Raw genomic sequence first — 18773 nt, forward strand, 5'->3', positions numbered from 1 at the left:
CCGTCGGGCCGCAGCGCCGCGCACAGCGGGACGGGAGGGATCGGCTGCTCTCGCGAGACTTCCGCCTGGCGCGCGGAGCGCTGCGTTGCCGCGCAGCCGCAGACGGGCGATATGGAGGTCGGGGGGGGAACACACGCGGTGGGGGCGGCCGGGGCCGCGCGGGGCTCGAGTTCACCGTGTGCTGCTTCCACCAGCACAGCTGCCACAATATCAGCCGTGGTTTGTAGGGAGCTGTGTGCTGTACGGACACCGCCGTGGGGCCGCCAGGTTGGACGGTACCAGTGGCGGCAGAGGGAATAACAACAGATCTCTAACTAACACATAGAACTCAGTGTGAGGATAACCATCTCGCTGTTGCTGTTACAGATCCTGGTATCTGCATGGTGGTTTCCAGGGCACTGTTCGCCCAGTGAGTGCTGTGTGAGGGCTGGGGAATCACTGAGCTCCAGCATGTTCCACAATGTCGGTGCTGGGGGCATCGCTGCAGGGCCGTGCTGATGCAGCGAGGGCTGCCCTGTATAACACAGCTATGGAGAGAGGAGCAGTGAGCAGCATGGTGGGTGGGGGATGGTGCTCCTCACTGCACAAACAACAGCCAGGGTCGCAGTGTAGCGTGGAGTCAGCTCTGTCAGACTGCACGGAGGAAGAGTGGAGTGCTGGACCAAGATGGGACAACAGCAGAGGGGATGGACGGGGAAGCGGCACAGTGTGTCTGATGCACCCTGACACTGATGCAATTCAGATGCTTTGTGAACGTTGTGGAACTTAATGTTTGGGAATGTATTAAGTTCTGAGATAAAATGTGCTTAAAATACAGAAACCCAATGCGTCAAAAACAGGATGTTTCCAATTTCCCAATCTTTTATTTACATCTCTGCTCTTTGTTTTAACGATACAGAAAACACATGGTAGAGAAACTCAGTGTTTAAAGCGGGAAGGATTCCTGCCCCAGAGACAGCTCGCAGTGCCTGTCATTCCTCGCAGCCGCTGGGTGACACCACTTTGGCAGCTGCACGTGGGCTGGGAATTGCATCATGGTGCTAATGACAGAATAATAATGAAGTGTTTCACCTCCGACGTCCTTGAGCTCACGGGGAAGGGCCGATGCATAAAACAATCCTGCCGTTCTGTGTGGGGGATATCACACATCACGTACTCTAGAACCAGAATATCACTGTGTTTCCTGTTTTTTTTTACTTTCATTTTCAAATCGAGCCAAGCTGCCAGCACAGTGCTGGGGCAATGACAGACTGGCGTCACCGGGCAGTGGGCATTGAGGGACAGATACACGCCTCGAGGCGCTCAGCGACTCCGGCTGCTCCTCCGTGCAGCTGAGGCTGCTGGCCCTGGGACACCGCCAGCAGCGAGCAGCTGGAGCAGCAGAACTGCCTGCAAAGGGGGAGGGAGCTCCACAGCCCCAGACTGGGGGGGAAACGCATGTATCAGTTCGAAACCTGAGCTGCCAGTTTGTTGGGGTCTGAAATTGAAACGATTCTGTGGCCCTCCCCACTCTCCTTTTATTTTCTCAATGTTTTTCTTTTTAAAAAACTCGACTTCCAATTTAAAAGAATGTGAAAACGCTGTAGTAAGTACTGCTAAGAATTAAGCAGTGTTTGGTGATGGCTGAAGGACACAGCTTGCTCTGAACTCTTGCAGTATGTATTCTTCAGCAAGGCTTTGTTATTTCTTACCTGATGAAGACTGTTCTGCAGTGCATTTCAAGATGGAAGGGCAAAGCAGTGGCAGGATAACACCTCATTGGCTTTTTCCTACAGTTGTTCAATGCTTGACTTATGAACAATAAGCATGACTTAAATTCAGGAGAGCTGAAAAGGGAATAAGCCAAAAAGTGCTGTTGAAAGCGCTGTCTGACTCCTCTAAAATAGATGTCGGTTATTCCAAGAACAAAACATCTCAGAAATCCTTAGACTTTTGAAGGTAATGTTAACAAAACAGCAAAACCATGTCAGTTTCATAACCAGGTGATTGACTTTCTCTTGGGAACTTCACAGATAAAGCCCTGCCTGGCAGATTAAACACCCTCCTTTTTTCCTGTTATCTCTGTGCTAAGCAGCAGTGCTTACGAACTGCAGATCTGCCACTGCGGAGCATCTGGGTGTAAATCCAGTGTTTTCAGGCTTTGTTTACAGTGGCATATCTTGCAATTCATTAACAAAAGCTAATTGGGAAAATGCACATGGGTTTAAAATAAGCTCTCGCTGATATCTGCCACAGGCTATTCTTTGGTCTGCTGTAAATAGCCACTGCATGTCATCTAACGTATGGTTCATAGTGCTATTCTGGGATATCCAGATACACATGGGCTTTGCGATCTCCTGAACTGGGAGTAGCTGCAGTATCGTGTTGCCATGAACTCTAATATGAATCATACTGCATGTCATGCACTTCTCAGAAAATCTTAACTCTCTACCCTACAAAAAGTTACCCTGGGACCATTTTCCCCAGTGCAGTTTTCTCAAGAATCTGCAGTGAAATAGATGTTGAAAAGATCATTTTCCCTCCTATAAGGATTTCCACAGTTTCCCTTCAAGCTTAGCAGATAATCGGATTTCACGTGCTTAGTAATTAAGCTACTGTGTGTATTGAAGTATCAGAGTGAGGTTATTGCCCACCAAACCTCAAGCAATCAACTGAAAATGTCCCAAAGAAGCATAAGAGAAGCAAATAGGAAAAAAAGACCAGAAATGGACACAAATAATAATGGAAAGTGGTGGGCATTATAGCAACAACACCACATAAGTCTAAAGAATACGAGTGTTTCCTGAGGCAATTATTTGCTCCCAGATGTTGCCTGCTAAGCAGATATCACTGTATAATTAAGGCTAGGTTGGAGCTTTGCATGTATTTCTTAACACTAGAAATGTGTACATGGGGGCAGCCTGTATCACAGCATTACAGATGGAGACTGACCTTACGCTGTGAAATGAACACAAGAGGCGATGCGGTCACTGCCCATCAATATATTGGAGATGGAAAATTATTAATTTGAAGAACAGCTGACAATAGCAGATGGACCAACAGATCACTAGCAAATTTAACTCAGAAATTATCTTCTTCCATAGAAGATACACACGCCTCTGTGCTTGGGCTGCCCACAAAGCAGGGGCTTGGCCACGTGGGCTCCCCACTGACACATGAAGGACAGTGGCTGGGCACAAGCTCAGCCCCTAATTCTCCATGAAGACCTTCAACAAGCTGGACTCAAAGTTCCCTAATTCATGTCTCACCCAGACACCAGCCCTTCCCTTCCTGCCATTCCAGCTCCCTCGCATGCTACGGCTTTTTTTCGGAGTTCCCAGGAAAGAAAAACATCTGAATTTGCTGTATATCAAACACATTCCAGTGATAGATTTAATGACGTCAGCTTCCACAAACTGCCCAGATGACGTCCCTGCTACGTCGACGTGCTTCACGCTCCATTGGGAGCCATTTTGGGTCTGTTGACACACAAAGATACTTCGTGTTCACTGAAATATGAGCTGAGGGTCTAAAAATATGGCACCATGCTATAGGCTGGAGCAGCCCCACTGCTCATGCTTACAGAGGTGCTGTGAGGACAAAACTTCCCCACAGCAATACTGCACTGGCTCAGGGAAAGGAGTGAGCCACAAGTCCCACACAGAACAGATTGGGAGCATGAGGAACATAGAAAACGTATTGAAAATGGCAAGTGCCCAATATCCACTGGGTTACAGAAGTTTCTAAATGGGAATACTGGCTTTTTCTGCTTTAAGTACTTTATCTGAATGAAGCCAGTACTTCCTCCTGTTCAAATCTACAGTTAAAATCAGAAAACAAGCTCATGTAAGAGCCTTGTAACAAGAAAGCCAATTTTGATTTTTAATTTCAGTGGGAAGTGTGGCAGCACTTCCATTTAGATGACAGATTCTTGTGGCGCATTACTCCTTCCAGTGTATCCTTACAATAGCAGACCCAATGAAAACTAACTTGATTGGAGGCTTGTTAGGAGAGATCTCTGATGCCATGAAAAGGCAGCTCAGTTTCTGTGCCACAGAAGCTTCAGCACCATCCCCAGCTTCTTCTCCTGTAGAGAGGAGCACATTTTGGAAAGTAATTTCCCTGATGAGTGATACTGACACTTTAAATAGCAACTCAGTGTGCAAAGGCAGAATCCATGGTCACAGTCAGTTCATTGAGCAGCAGGGAACTGTCCCACTTGCCAGGAGCCGAGTGCTGTGCAATGACTCTGCACATTCAGTCTGGAGGGAGCTGGGTGTGTTAGTGGGTGCTGCGGTGGGTTCCCTCTGAGTGACAGGAATGACTCTGAAGCAGAGATTTCAGGCTCTAAAGGTCATAAATATTCTTTCAAGATCCTAGAACAGAAGGATTTTTAGTGGATTGCTTTAGTAAGTAAAAGTTATCCATTTTTCCTCTGTAAGGAAAAGCCTGTATGTTCATTGAGTCTTCTGGCGTATGACACCAGAAACCTTGTTGTACTGGCAAACTTATGGAACTATAGTTTTGCTGCAGCAACACAAGGAAAGATCCACAGCACAGTGCCAGGAGCAGCCCATGTTGTTAAGCAGAGAGCAGATAGTGCTATTAGTGTGCAATACACTCCAAGATTTTAAGTGATAGTGAAATAAAAAACGACTGGGCATTTATTATAAAGCATGGATTATTAAAAATAGCTCAGTCCTAAAATAGGAAATGCTTCTGTCAGACTTTCTCCATTAAAAGTGAGATGCCAGACACGAAGGTTCCAGTACTGAGTCCAAACTCTACCACATTCATAATGTACCAGAGATAATACCGACATTGTAGCCACTACTAACCTACTAAGAATCCATAAGATCTCATGCACTCAGATACATGTAAAAGTATAGTGGAATATCTGCTTATTGTCCACTAGTTGCCTCTGTGACGGGGCGTTTCAGAGTAATACTGAGAACAGCTGGATAGAAAGTACTGCCAGCAGGATTAATACATAGCCAGCATTAAAAAGTGTATTTTCTTGAGGTTTTTGTAATGAGATTTAAGATATTTTAAATGAGATAGCAATGGCTTTTGATACGGCAAACAGATGAAGCCACACTGCTTTCCTGTGCTCAGTGTGAGGGCAACTGTACTGGTGCCAGCAGCAGCGCTGCCTGTGCTGTCATTAGGCTGCTGCCTCCTTCTGTCCTTTGACCTCTCCTGCCCCACAGCCTGCGAGGTGATGGAGGGCTGAGAACACGAGGAGCTGCTGGCATCCATGGGGATCTTCGGGTCTCGGGCTTAGTGACATGGAGGAATGGATTTGCCTTTGGATTCCTGTGTTTATCTGAACTGTGTCTCCTCACGATCCAGCACAGAACGCGTTGGGTCCCTCAGTGCCTGCAAAGCTGGTGATGGTCCGTGGGTTACTGAGCACAATGTACCTGTAGCAGAAACGAGCCTTTCAGCTACTGAGGAGTTATACCTTACTGATAGTGTGGGGCAAATAAAGCATTAAAGCTAACAGGGCAGTGGATGGCTGCAGCACTGGAGGAGTGCTTCCTGACTGGAATCCGGCCCTTCCCAGCGCTTCTTTGTAGCGTTCAAAGAGACATCCTGCCCTCCGTGCTGCTGTGAGGCTGCAGAGCTGGTTGCGTTAGTTTATTCACTTCAACGAGTTAAAGCGAAGCTCCTCGAACGCGCCGTCCCGCTCCGCACCCGCCGCCTCCAACGGCCGCACCAACGTCCCGCGCCCATCGCCGCCATAGCAACGGCGGAGCAGAAGAGACGGGCCGCGTAGCGCGCCTCCGTGCTGCAGGGCGCCCCTGTGCTCTGTGGAGGACTTCCTTCCTTCCTTCCTTCCTTCCTCTCCGTGCGGCCGCTCCTCCCCCTGGTTGTGCAGCATTAGCCCGGCATGCAGCGCGGCGCGCCTCACTTCCCGGCCGCGAAGATGGCGACTCCCATGCACCGCCTCATCGCTCGGAGACAGGCGTGAGTGCGGCGGGACGGGACGGGACGGGGCGGGGGAACGGCTGGGCCGAGGGAACCGAGCGAGCGGGAGGAGGGCGGCCAAGGACGGGTGTCCGCGCCTGGTGGGGCGGCGGTCTGTGAGGAGAGCGGCTGTGGCGATGTTGCAGCCGGGGGAGGTTGTTCTGCACTGGTAAATGATGCTGCTTCCAGGCAGTTCTCAGACCTGAAGGGTCCAGTTGCCAACCCCTGCTCTGCACCCCCATCCCTTTGTCACTGTGTACCGTAACTTATCTCCTGTTTTCCACAAGAAAGTAACTGGGAATTTCAAAGCAATTTTGCAGTACTGCTCTTTTAAGTTGTAAGAAATCATTCCTTGATTTTAACACTTCTGAAGTCTTCATATGCTTATACTGATTTATACTGACTCGTATATCTGCCTATCTTTGCTTTTAGGCAGTGCTCGTCGATCTGTGTTAAATGATTACCCTGATCTCATGCTTTTCATTAACACTTGCACGTGTTGGTGTTGAGCTGGTATTTATAGCCTTGTAGCTGCTGGGCTCTTTTGATCTGTTTCCTGGTAATTACATTTCTTTTAGGGCTTGATCTTATTTTAGCTTGCATAGGATTCTCTGCCCTAGTCGTGTGAGCCTTATGAAAGCCCTGGAAATAAGGAGATGTGTTACAGTTGCTTTGAACTTCTCTTCCCGTGTAGACAGGTCTGGGCTGGCTAGTTACACCATCTCTGTTGGTGGAACAGACAGGGATTCCTCGTTCCGCTTATGTGTGACTGTGGTGGCAGAGCCAGAAGTCCCAGGCAAGACAAAGCTGACCATTCTGCAGGCCTTGTTTTGGGTGTCCTGGCCTTGAAAAACAAGTAATTTAGTGTTGAAAACATGATACAAGAGCAGAAATAAGTTAGAGCAGTTCTCATGAAGTTCACTGGCTCTAGAAGTAATTTATGATATGGCCTTGAGTGAGTCACTTGAGTGCTCTGTGAGCCTCCTTATTTGTAAAGTAGGAGTGTATCTGTGAGGAGATACAAAAGCAGCCGTTCTTATAAATAAACAGCTTCAGAATCATGGAGCAAGTGCTAAAGACTGAATATGTAATTTTTTCTCAGTTTTCTGCTAAAAGTGATGAAATTTAAGTTTAGAGATTGAAATGCAAGTGTAAAACGCTCACTTATAGTTCTGATGTTTCATTCCGGTATAGTTCGGGTTGATTTATGCTGCAGAAATTGAACAGGAATCCGATCACTGTTACAATAAACCTTCTGCCAGGCTTAATAGATCTTAGGGCAATTCAGATAAGCTGCAGCTGGGAGCAGCTGTTTTGCTTGCTCACATCCTGGGTGCTTTGAGTGAATTTGGAAGTGTGTGACACTCGGGTGATAATTACAAGGGTGTGAAACTGAAGAGTGCAGGCTGGGCTTCCAGAAGTGTGGACAGGTGAGAAAAGAAATTTGGGTGCAGTTGATCACTGTACTGACAGCCATTGTCATAGTTCAGCATCTTCTGCTTTAGCCAGAACAGGCTTAAGCTGAAGCTCTGGAACAGAGGAAAAGCATCTTTCTTTTTCCCTAAATAGTTGGTGTGAGAATAGCTTGGTAACTGCAATAGCACGTTTGCCAAAGTTCTGTGTGTATTTGATGTTACTGTTCTTGTTCTGATTCCAGTTTTATAAGCTAAAGCACTCGTGGACATCAGTCTGCTTTAAACATAATGATGTGTATTGTGTAGACTCTGTATGCTAAAGAAAATTCATATTCTTTCACTAGGTAGAACAGACAGACATGGCATCGGTCACTTAAGCAATTCTGCATTTTTATAGGGAGGCAAACAAGCAGCACGTCAGATGTCAGAAATGTTTAGAGTTTGGACATTGGACGTACGAATGCAAAGGGAAGAGAAAATACCTGCACAGACCTTCAAGGACAGCTCAATTAGCAAAAATTCTCAAAGAAAAAGAAAAGCAACTACTGCTGCAACAAAGGTAAGACTGGCAGAATGTTCAGCTTATTGATGAAGAGGTAATGTGGTGTGAGAGCAGGAAAGGTGGTGCCCAAGATTGTTTTCTTTTGTTGTTTCTTCTCTGTGATACTTGTTCAGTTTTAAAACCATTGTGTGAGCTGGGTGGGGTACATACATCAGATTCCACAGATGCATCTGAAGCAAAAAATAAAGCACGCTAAGCTGACGTTAAAATAGTTGGAGACATTTTGTAGTGAAATGCTGATTCCTGAGTAGCTCAATTTCATATGTTCATATCCTACTAGGTTTGCATGGGGCTAAATAGAAGCAGTTCTTTAACTTCTGCTTAGTTTTGTGTTAGACTGTACTTACAGGTGGTAAAGGTCCACTGTTAAGTACACAATGGTTCAAACAGAGCGTTAGATTATTGGGTGTTCTCAGCTTTGTGTTCCTCCCACTAAGTTGGGTATTGACCCTGAGAACCTGAAAGCACGCCTCTTGTAGCTGGATGTTTTGACCATAGGTCATCAGTGCTACCAGGATGTGAGTTATGGAAGAGCTCTGTTATCTTGCTATGAAGAGCATAGGTGCTGACCTCTGTCAGAGTGATCTGATTTGACCTCATTGGCTGTTTCAACTGGAACAGGAACATAAATGGGAGTACTGAAACACTGACTAAAGTGGGAGTTGTCTTGTATTAAGAGTACTGTAAAACATTTGATTTTTGGCATAAATTCTGATCCAGTGAGTAACCACGAAGCAATTCTAATCCTCTAACAGTGTAGGTCAGCACTCCTAGAGTCTAAGAGCTTAGGATCGAAAACTTGCTTCTTTTCGAGGTGTTTTGGAGGACTGCTGCCACTTTGAACTGAAACCAGAATTGCTGCAGTTTTATTTATGGCTCTGCAAACACGCTGTGGTGCCTTCAGGAAAACAGCCAAGTGTGGTGGAGCAGCTTTGTTTAATCTGCAGGGGATCAACCACTCTTGGCTGTGTAGTTTCATAGAGAAGCAAACTCCTGGATTTATGTGGGTGTTAAAGCACTGGAGGGAGTCACAGAGCTGTGCCACAGCAGCCTGGCTCAGTCACAGGCCTTCCTAAAGGAAGTTCCTTCCTAAAGGTGCTTCAGAGTGTGACTGTGTGCTCATGGGGGCTCTGGTACCTGGCTGCCTGTGGTAGGGTTCTACAGCCTTAACAGTGGAAATGTTAATAACATGCAGAGATATAGGAGATATTCAAACTTGGTTGAGAGTTTGGAGTTTAATGAATTGTCCTCCTGCCTACAGGATTTTGTGAGGGTGTGGAAAACTCCTCTGTGTAATAACTGTGATATTTTCATAATGGTTGTATGAAAATACAAATGTGCAAAATCTCATTTTGCCAGCATGCAAATGCTACTGACTACTTCTATTGAAATAGTGTAGCTTATGCTTAACGTTTTGCTGTTCTTACCCTTTTCTGGAGTTTCTCAACACATACTGCTTTCTGATTTCTAAATGTAAAGTATGAGCAGCTCTTCCAGTTTACGTGCTTTCTGTTCTGTGTACTTCAGATGATTTTTGGTAATAATTTCAGCTGAGGAAAAGGTATCCTGCATAACCTGCATAACCTCCTCACAGAGGTGCATTAAGTACCTTGTAAATATGTGATGAGAATGACTTTAATCAGTGTTCATTGCACGCTCAGTTATGTGCTGTATTCTAACAGGTGATTGTGAAAAGGATGCAGATGCTGAACTTAACTGAAATATTTGGTGGGTGGGGGAAGATATCCCAAATTGATGACTGGTGAAAAGAGAGAAGAAACTTCATTCTGTGGCATTTACTACTAATACCTTCTGTGAGTGTATGAATACATGGGAATAAGAAAGACAGCTGGTGGGGTCAATATAAATAGATTGTTCAGTGCCTTTTGTGCCTGTGAGAAATGTGAGGAAAGCTACAGACAAGTTCGTGCTCTAATTTGTTTCAATCAAATTATTGTGAAATATGGGTGCACAAGACTTCTCTGTATCCTTATCCCACCTGCTTTTCCTATCCCAAGATGTTGTCTGCAAAATACAAAGAAAAAAGAATAAAGCATATTTAACATGGAAAATTATAGATGAATTGCTATTTTATTTTATTTTTTTTTTCTTTCCTGGATTTGTAGATATTTCTTGTAGTTTGAAAAATGACTGAAAATACATATTGAATGAGTTTTGGGCAGCACAGCTCTGTGCCAGTGGGATACCAGTTTATTGACATTGAACTCAGCTCCACTGTGCTGCTACATATTTACTTTTCCTATGCATTAACCAAAGGCATTGTTTTTCCCCTCTAATTAGCACTGGAGAAAGTACCGCAGAAAGGAAGACAAAGAAAAAAAGGTATGTGAGCAATGTTGGCAAGATGTGCAGCTATTTCAGTGCGTGATCTTGTATTTGGATGTTGCAGCGGGCAGTTTGGAATGGGTGTATTTAGAAAGTGAAAGGCCAAATTGTGAATGCTGACTTTGATGCTCCTGCTTTTAGCCTCCTTACAGATGTTTGTATAGCAGATATTTGGGAGAATGTCTACTCTTCCATGTCCAGAAACTCTTAAATTCTTTGTCCTCTGTTGTTTCTTGTTTCCTTTTTTTCCTACTTTTTCTTCTCTTTGTGGTGTTGCCTTAGCAGTAATCTTCCTGTTTCTGCCTCAAAGTTCATCAAGGAGTTAAATGTGCAAGAATAGCATGTTGTTTCTAGTATGTACTTGTTCCACCTATCTGCCTTGCTTTTCTTTTTGTTGTTTGCATCCCCTTTTCTTAACAGCTGTATCTCTGAAGCTTTGTTTATAGAATGAAGTAATTATCTTGAAAATAATAATAATAATTAAAAAATCTGGGAGGTAAATATTCTGTTCCCACCTCACCTCCCATTGCTCTTCACTCCTGGAAAAGAAATAAGAATTTTTGGCTCAGATTACTAGGACAGTCTTCCTCCTTTGAATCTGTAGTACTGCTAGCTTGGGAATCCACTTCAATCTCTATTAGCAGAACCCTTTCAGGAGCAGCTTGAGCCCTGGCTGTAGTGCTCCTGCTGAGCATTAGTTTTGACACATGGGGCATGTCTGCACGTTAATCACCTCGTTGTCTCTTTGCATTTAGTAGGCTGTTGTCTGTCTCTAAATCTGATCGAAAAATAATTTCAGGAGGTTTTTAAGATAAAGGCTCCTGCTTTGTGTGTCAGTCATTCAGTGAGCCACAGCAGTTTGTTAAAAACATGCATTTATATGAAGCTGTTGTTACATTTGGCTTTATTGGAATGCTTGATAGCAGAACTAAGAGGCTGATCAGGATTACTGGAGGGCTCTTTATCAGCAGTGTCCATTTATTGTTGCCATTACCTGGAAGTGGTGAGGCCATAAATCCAACTGATTTCTAAGCAATGGAGTTCAGATTTTTTCCTTCCTCAGCTTTCTCGTGTGCTGCCGTCTTCTCTTTGGCATTCTGTACTTCAGAGGATTTGAGCTCTGAACTGCTGCCAGTTCAGTTGAAAAAGAGCAGAAGGATTTGTGGTAGGAAGTTGTTCAGCCATATTTTCCCCCCCTAAAACTTCTGTACTCTCCAAATTGGTATTCTTCCTTTTGAGATAATGCGGGATTTATGTCTCCTTATTGTGATCCAGGAAAAATTAAATGCAGAAAATTGAGCAAAGCGTTACTGTTGAATATGCAGGTTCCAGATTTAAAAAACACAAGCCAAAGTTTTGGGTTCTGGTGGAGAGCACGAACCTTTTACATAGTGTGTGTTTGTTTTGATATCAGCAGTAACATACAGGCTGAACCAGAAAAACAGGAACAGGCAAAACTGCTGTTGTTCCATGCTGTAACCTTAGGTGATGCACGGCTGGCTGCTGTGTGTGAGTTGGCTTCATCATTCCCGTGTGGCATCCTTCATTTGCTGATTGAAAGCCCCCATTTTCTTTTATGAATTACATACAACTCTACCTCTCTAAAGGGTAAAATTGTGTCCTAATTCACTCGTTCTTTCAGGCCACACAGCACATAAACATTCAGGTAATTGTATCCAACATTGGAGATCTGATTTAAATAGTGTGTTAAAATCACCAGAGGTTTTTAGATGATTTAAATTAAGATAGAAAGGATAAAGTCTGAGAAGAATAATAGCATGCATTACAAAATGCAGCAGTTGTTCCATGATTTGTGCATGGAAACTCATGAGTTTATTAATATTTGTGAGCTTGTTGTGAGGTGAATAAATGCTTATCTGCTGGAGAAATGTGCTTTTCCAAGTGGTGTACCTGCTAATCTACAATCTACCAATTGTTAGCATCTAGGATGTCACATTGCCTAATTAGAACAAGATAAAATAGGTGAATTTTAGTTGATCCTATGACCGTCTTCCTTCTGTAACTGACAGCAGAACCACACATTGCATCATCTGCCAACAAGTATCTGCTTGCTGCTTCTCTCATAGATGTAGCTATTGCTTTCCTCTAGGTGGAAGTATGAAGTGTTAACAGCTGATAATTCCATGAGTAGGTTTCAGGGTGCGGTGTGAATATTGAAGGTCCAAGAACTGCTTCTATGGATTCTTTGGTGTGAAGGATGACTGGGACAGGACGAAGATTAAAGTCTCTATTTGGGGATCCTTTGTCAGATTCTTGTCCATATAAATGGGTCTGAAATGCAGTGAAGCTGTTTAGATAGAAACAGTTTGCCCGGAAAATACCAAATGCCAGTTTAAAATTGTCCCTTTTTCATTCATCTTGTGACTAGTTTTACGTCAGCAAAAAGTCTGTATTTAACCAGCCATTATATCTGCACACAGGGAGAGAGAGAACTGATGGCAGATGTATTACAAAAACTTTAGTGGTTCATTAGTATTATGCTAAAGACCTTGATGTTGAGAACAGCTGTCTTACTGTAAGGGCTAGAAACGGAGAACTAAATGAAGCTGCAGAGCATGCACAAATCCACTTTCCAGTGTTCCTAATGTCTTTATTCTGGACTGTTTCCACACCTTCTCTCCTACCCTGAAAACATAAGCACTGTGTAATTGTAGAAAGTTTGGCTCCTTTTGTCAGGAGTAATCTAAGAACAGTTTCCATTGAGCACAATTCTAATGTTTGTGAAATCATTGATGACATTTCCAACCAACATTTACATTGCTCATATTTCACTTGTTACAGTTCTAGGCATCCAGGCTTCGTTCATTTCTGCCTGAAGCTTTAGCAGTAGAGCACATTCATGCTTTTTCTGTGACTTTATTCTTCTGTTGAGGTAGGCCAATGAAGTTGCTAGTTGTTCCTATGAGCTTTGCCAGCTTTCACACTTATCTTTTTCCCCTGTAGTCCTGCATTCATTTTGATGTTGTATGGGACAACTTACTTCACATGCACAGTGTCATTCTGCTGTTGCTCAAATAGCCAAAATTTGTTCTTTCAGAATGAGGAGGTAGAACTGAGAGCTGGGAGGAGAACAAGGGGGGAGGGAAGTTTCCTAAGTTGTCAGGCCCAGAAATGTTCAGACCAATTAATTGATGTTTGGATTACATCAGAGTATAAAGAGCGCTCTGTCTGTAGCAGACTGTTCTCATCTGTGTATTTGTTTTCTTTCAGATCTAAAAGTATAACAAGTTCCAGCAGCAGCAGCAGTGACAGTTCGGCTAGTGATTCCTCATCTGACAGCGATGACTCTTCTACCTCCTCCTCTTCTGATAGTGACAGTGATGAGAGCTCCTCTACATCCTCATCTTCTCCATCCTCGAGTAGTACTTCCTCATCTTCGGAGTTTGAATCAGATTCCAGTTCCTCCAGCAGTAGCAGTAGCAGCACAGACAGTAGTTCTGATGATGAGCCACCAAAGAAAAAGAAGAAGAAATAATGTGTTACAGCAAAGAACTGTTATTGAGTGAATTATAGAGGTTTTGAGCACATGGTTGCCAAATGGTTTAACTGGTCAACATTTCTACTGCTAAAACTTTCTAAATGTTCTGTGTAGTTCATAGGACATGAAAGATAGCAAATGGCACGTGAAACTTACTGAAAGAGTATTTTTGAGGTTTATCATTTTATGGGAGATCTTACTTTTTTTAGTTTAGATGTCTATCATCAGATTTGTTTCTATGAGCTAAGGCCCAGTAACCTGGATGTTTACATGCTGGAAAGCAAAATCTTTTTATTGCAGATCATGCCGTGCATCGTATACTACTAGTCTGTTTATGGCAACTTCACTTACATTTAGAAAATCCTCTGAACTATTAGAAGCAACTGCAGCACTGCTGCCTGTAGTGCACTGTCACTGTTGAAATGGAACTCGTGGTGTTGCACACAGAGGACCTTCCATCTCACTGCTAACTAATATGTGCCGCTGAGCTTTTTTTCTGGTGGCTTTCCCTGATGCTTCCAGGTTGAGTCTTAATTGCAACATAAACCTTTCAACAGCGTTCATTTGTTAATGATGAATATACTACTTGTACTGTACAGAGGCTTTGCCTGTTTCCACAGTCCTTGTATTTGTAGTACTTTTCCAAGATGGTGTCTCTTGCAGCAATGGCCGTGTAAGAAAGAGGAGCAGTGCACAATGGAAGGATTGACTGATGCTGCGTAGGAGTTTCATCTTTGTGCCTTTTTTTTGTAAACCACATGTATCCTATTGAAAGAAGGGCTTGAATAGGTGTGTTTCAGAACTATTAGCTTTCAATATAGAATAGTCAGTAAAAATGGTAGTAGCAAACAAAAATGGCACTATTTTTCAGAGAGAGGAAGGCTGTTTTCACTGACCTATCAGTGAGGAGCCGTCTTTAAATGGAATTCCCAAAGGAGGGAGTTTCCCTTTTGATATTTTTGCAAAAAAAACTCAGAAGTTGTGTAATGTAAGACTACCAGTCTGTGTTGTTGGCATGTGGTGACTGGCGTTATGGTCTGCAGTATGATCAGTCCATTGTCTGTGTGAGTGCATACGAATCTGAAAATCTGCAATGAGGGATGCAAACCAATGCAAAGAAGTGTACTTTGTACAAGTATACTAAGTGTACTGCAGAACAATTACTGCCAGTTACAGAGTGAAACTTTGGTGTTCTTCTGGTGGGCTTGACCAGTCAGCATTCACCTTCTGATTTGTGATGTTGTCTCCTGCGTTTCTTATTGTTGGAGTTCCCTTTTTTTGGGGGGAGGGGACATCACACGTGGAAGAATTCTTAAATATCTTTGTTTAGGTAAAATATAATAACTAAACTATTTTTTATATTTTTATGGAGAATGTAGTGTGTAGTATTACTTTTGAATAAACTGTGCTTCTATTTAAATGTTTGAAAATATATATGTTGTGTGTTTTAGTCTGTAATCATTACTGTGTTTTACAGAACGCCGCAGACCTGTAAATAAAATGACCAGAAAATTGTTTGAAGTCTTCCTTAGTGAATGTACTATTTAATGGGAAAAAGTTAATGAATTATTAAATGGTGTTTTCTAGGCTCACGCTTAATGGCAGTCAAAATGTGCTACAGTAGTAAAGTGTGGAAGAGGTGGTGGTGCTGGGAGGGGGGAAAGGCATTTGAGAGTTGTATTCTTAGAGATGACCCTAATCCCAGCCCTGTGACAGCTCTGGCAAGCTGTGATGACTGAAGCAGGTTGTTAGGAAGCTTGCAGCCCTGACTTCTGCTGTAAGGGCACAGCGGGAATGGGGCACTGCTGGAAGAGGGATGTGATGCCCATTTTCATGGAGATCATGTGCAGGGGATGAAGGTTTTCATTTTGGGTGGCACTGAGGAGCTGAGTTACAGTAGCAGCACTTTGGATGGAAGGGGGACTGTGATGAGGAGCAGCAGTTAATTAGGAGGGAGGGGACAAGGGATCAAGTCTGAATTACCTTTGCCACCCTATTAAGACCTTGTTGTATGTTTGTTTCTGTAATCTGTAGTGCTGCTAGTATTTGTGTAGGTGGTTCATCAGAAGCGTATTGATAATCCTCATTAACTCATCTCTGCCAAGAAAGGAAAGTTGATGATTGTCAAACAGCTTAAGTGCTAAAGCAAGTTACTAAGTTCAGGGGGTTGGTCTCTTCTTACTTCTATTTACAGTGTAGCCAGCTAAATTGGGTCCATTCATAAAGGCAAAAGGAAATCCTTGTGTATGTTAGGTTCTGTTAGCAGGAGGTATGAAAAGGTATCGTAATTACAGATAATAAGGAAACTTTAATTTCTAGTCCGCTGGACTCTGAGATGTCTGACTGCTTTAACTGCACATCAGATACTGCCTTGAGCTGATAGAGTCCCAGACCAGCCCTAAAGCCATCTGCTCTCACGTTGGATACTTACTTTGAAGTACAACGTTTTATTTTTGTGAATTAATGCTTTCATATCTTGTTTTACGGATTAAAACCCACCATTATGAAGAGCCTTCCTTACCAGTTCACCTTTCAACATCGCATCCCGATCCCTTGTCCTAAGACGCCTCCATTCCACTTCTATTCCACAGGTATTTCTTTAATTCCTGTCTTTCAGAACTCAGGTTAAGTACAAAGAGGCATTAATTCAAAGCAAACAAATCCCCTCCTTTGAAATTATTTACTGAGCAGGTCCATTTTTACATGAGGGTTGTGTATCTTGGAACAGCTCACGTGTAAGTGCTGCTGACAATTGCTGTACTCCAGGTGGCTGTTGTTCCCTGCTCTCAGTGCCCGGTGCCGGCTGGTCGCAGTTCCATGGCCGCCATGTTACACCCCGCCCTTCAGCCCCGCTCCGGGGCGCGCCGCGTGGCGTAACGTGACGTAACGTGACGTAACGCCGCCCGGCGTGGTCACGTGCCTTCGCAGTTCCCCCCCCCCCAACCGTCGGTGGGTCACGTGAGCGGCGCGGGGCTGCGGCGGCGCGGGGGCTGCCGGGAAGCGCGAGTGCCCGGCTGCGGGAGGAGCCGCGGCCCGGCCGGACGGGCACAGGGCGCGGGGCGCACACAGGGCGGCAGCAGCCGGGCCCAGCGCCGCCCATCCGACGTTCGTCAGCCCACCCGGACCTCGTCTCGCCGCCAGCCCCGGACCCCGCGATGGAGCGGCGGGAGCCCTGGGGAGCCGCCGTCGCCTCCCGCCTGTGAGCCGTTCCTCCCGCCCCGGGCCTCGTCCTGCGCCGGTCGAGCCGGGCCTGCCCCTCACCCTGCGCTCCCTCGGGGCTCCTCGCACCCTCCTCCTCCTCCTCCTCCTCTCCGCCCGACGGGCCGGTGGCGGCAGCCAGGAAATGGTCCGGGCCTAGCGGAGCGGCCAACGGAGGTGAGACGCGGCCGGGGGTGGGGACGCGCCGGGCCGGGCAGCGCCTCCCGCGGGGATCGGAGCCCCGGCGGGCCGGGCCGGGATCCCGTCGTGGGCCCGACGCCCCGGGCGGCCCCTGCCCGGCGCTGCCCAACTCCCGGCCCCGCCGCCCCCAGCTGTGCCCGCCTCGGGCGGCCCCGGCCCCTCCGGCTCGGGGCGAGCGGGCACCGTGGGGCCGCGCCTCCATCCCCGGCCCTTCAGGGAGCGGAGCCCCGTGGGCCGTCGCTAAAATGTCCGCTGTGGATGCTGCCGGGCGCTCCCGGTGCTGATGGGGCCGCGCAGCCTCCGCTCCGGGCCCCCGGGGTTTAATCCTTTTTCTAATTCGACGTCAGCGCTTTGTTCCTTCCCCGTCGCTCTGTTTTCGGCACCGAGCGGCTCTGGGGAAGGGGCAGGGCCGGGGGCTGCGTGTGCTGCCGCGGTCGTGGCAGATCGCTGGGCGTAGGGATTGCCACGGGTCAGAAGGGGCTGCGGGTCGTTGTTGTGCCGGCACATCCTCCTGGTGTAGCTGTTATGTAAAGCATCGCCCGCGCTGAGGATCGCATTATGCTCTGTAATCAGGAGAGCTGTCACCTAACATTCCTGAACCCGGGTTGACAAGGTGGTTTTTTTCCTGTCAGCGCTGTTGGGCGCTTAGTGCGGAGCTCAGTGCTTGCAGTTGCTGACTGTTCTGTTTGCATCTTTAAACGGAAAAGTGGTAAACTTCATCACTTCCTTTCACCTGAGTGCTTACAGCCGTGCCTCAGGCTTGGTGTGCAATGCTGATACCCCAATGGGAGCAGTGCCTCCTGTGGGCCCCTCTCAGAGCCCATCTCCAGTGCACTCTAGTGATCATTTCCTTACGAAGGCAGTGACGGAGCCGTGTTCCCACTGATGTCAGTCAGCCCTCCCACTTGCCTCTTGTGAGCAGAGCAGGCACTTACTCAGCACTGACACTCTTGGAAATTAACTTGTTCTCCTCAAGTATCTGCCTTTATTTTCACCACGCTGCCGACTCTTCTTGTTACTGAACTCCTCAGAAGTGCTTCTCCAGCTCCTTGTCTTTCTTTAAAACTCCTGAATTCTTCTGTGAGAGGGAGTGCTGTGCAGCCTGAGGCGTTATTGTGAAATAGGGCCCAGTCAAGTGATGGAAGGAGTGGCATTCGGTATCTCCTCTAATGAGGGATCCACCATTAAAAGCACAGTGCTGCTGTTGTGTCCTGTGCCACAGCAGGTGTGCGATGTACAGCCTTAGTCACATCGGTGCTGTGTGGGTATGGTACGTGGGTTATACAACAGCTCGTGATGGGCATCGTGGAGTTCTTGCTATCAGTAGCAGGAAGGGAAACTTTCCCATTGGGCATTGTGAATATTTTGGCTTTCTTAATATATCAATATTATCTTCTATGATTTCCCAATGGTGCTGTATTTGTTTCATAGCGCTGTACAAGAGCAAGTTCTCTGCTGAATGCTGTTCTTAGTCGTGAAAGAACACAGTAAAGTTCAGCTCTAGCTTCAAAAACGGATTAAAGTCTACTATTTTCTGTAAGCTTCTTCCTAGTTCTTGGTTACTGCTGTTCCCAAACGTTGTGAGATGGAATGGGAGCACCTG

General features: G+C 45.7%; 3 protein-coding genes and 1 long non-coding RNA gene across 17 annotated transcripts in view; 3 read left to right on the forward strand and 1 right to left on the reverse strand.

Annotated features, from left to right (window-relative positions):
* The first annotated feature begins 82 nt into the window (after positions 1–82).
* LOC146757899 (uncharacterized) lies at positions 83–836 on the forward strand. The gene is made up of 2 exons (XR_014935593.1): positions 83–275; positions 367–836. It is a non-coding gene; the product is annotated as an uncharacterized LOC146757899 (long non-coding RNA).
* A 5033-nt stretch (positions 837–5869) lies between these two features.
* On the forward strand, positions 5870–15292 carry ZCCHC10 (zinc finger CCHC-type containing 10). 2 transcript variants are annotated; one of them, XM_085519128.1, is made up of 5 exons: positions 5870–5949; positions 7762–7923; positions 10228–10269; positions 13075–13165; positions 13504–15292. In XM_085519128.1, the coding sequence occupies exons 1-4, from the start codon at positions 5873–5875 to the stop codon at positions 13115–13117; spliced, it is 324 nt and encodes a 107-aa protein (XP_085375254.1). In that variant the 5' UTR covers positions 5870–5872; the 3' UTR covers positions 13118–13165; positions 13504–15292. The 2 variants fall into 2 exon arrangements, with proteins under 2 accessions (XP_085375254.1, XP_015730999.1); XM_015875513.3 differs by lacking the exon at positions 13075–13165.
* On the reverse strand, positions 9999–17514 carry LOC107320054 (uncharacterized). Of its 2 annotated transcripts, XM_085519126.1 has the most exons (3): positions 16293–17514; positions 15755–15868; positions 9999–13730 (listed from the first exon to the last, which is right to left on the reverse strand). In XM_085519126.1, exon 1 carries the CDS (start codon positions 17370–17372, stop codon positions 16452–16454), a length of 921 nt encoding a protein of 306 aa, XP_085375252.1. In that variant the 5' UTR covers positions 17373–17514; the 3' UTR covers positions 9999–13730; positions 15755–15868; positions 16293–16451. The 2 variants fall into 2 exon arrangements, with proteins under 2 accessions (XP_085375252.1, XP_085375251.1); XM_085519125.1 differs by lacking the exon at positions 15755–15868.
* The window catches only part of AFF4 (ALF transcription elongation factor 4), a 47879-nt gene continuing 45936 nt past the window's right edge, over positions 16831–18773 (forward strand). For 4 of the 12 annotated variants that reach the window (XM_085519105.1, XM_085519094.1, XM_085519093.1 and 1 more), the window contains exon 1: positions 16837–16970. In XM_085519105.1, coding sequence (XP_085375231.1) covers positions 16927–16970 — 44 coding nt within the window. In that variant the 5' untranslated portion in view covers positions 16837–16926. Of the gene's footprint in view, positions 16971–17003; positions 17147–18773 lie in introns of those variants that run through there. The other 8 variants (XM_085519095.1, XM_085519101.1, XM_085519099.1 and 5 more) reach the window with 3 other exon arrangements.

Source organism: Coturnix japonica, chromosome 18 (assembly GCF_054131305.1).
Source record: "Coturnix japonica strain WE chromosome 18, WE-NBRP24, whole genome shotgun sequence".
Taxonomy (NCBI): Eukaryota; Metazoa; Chordata; class Aves; order Galliformes; family Phasianidae; genus Coturnix; species Coturnix japonica.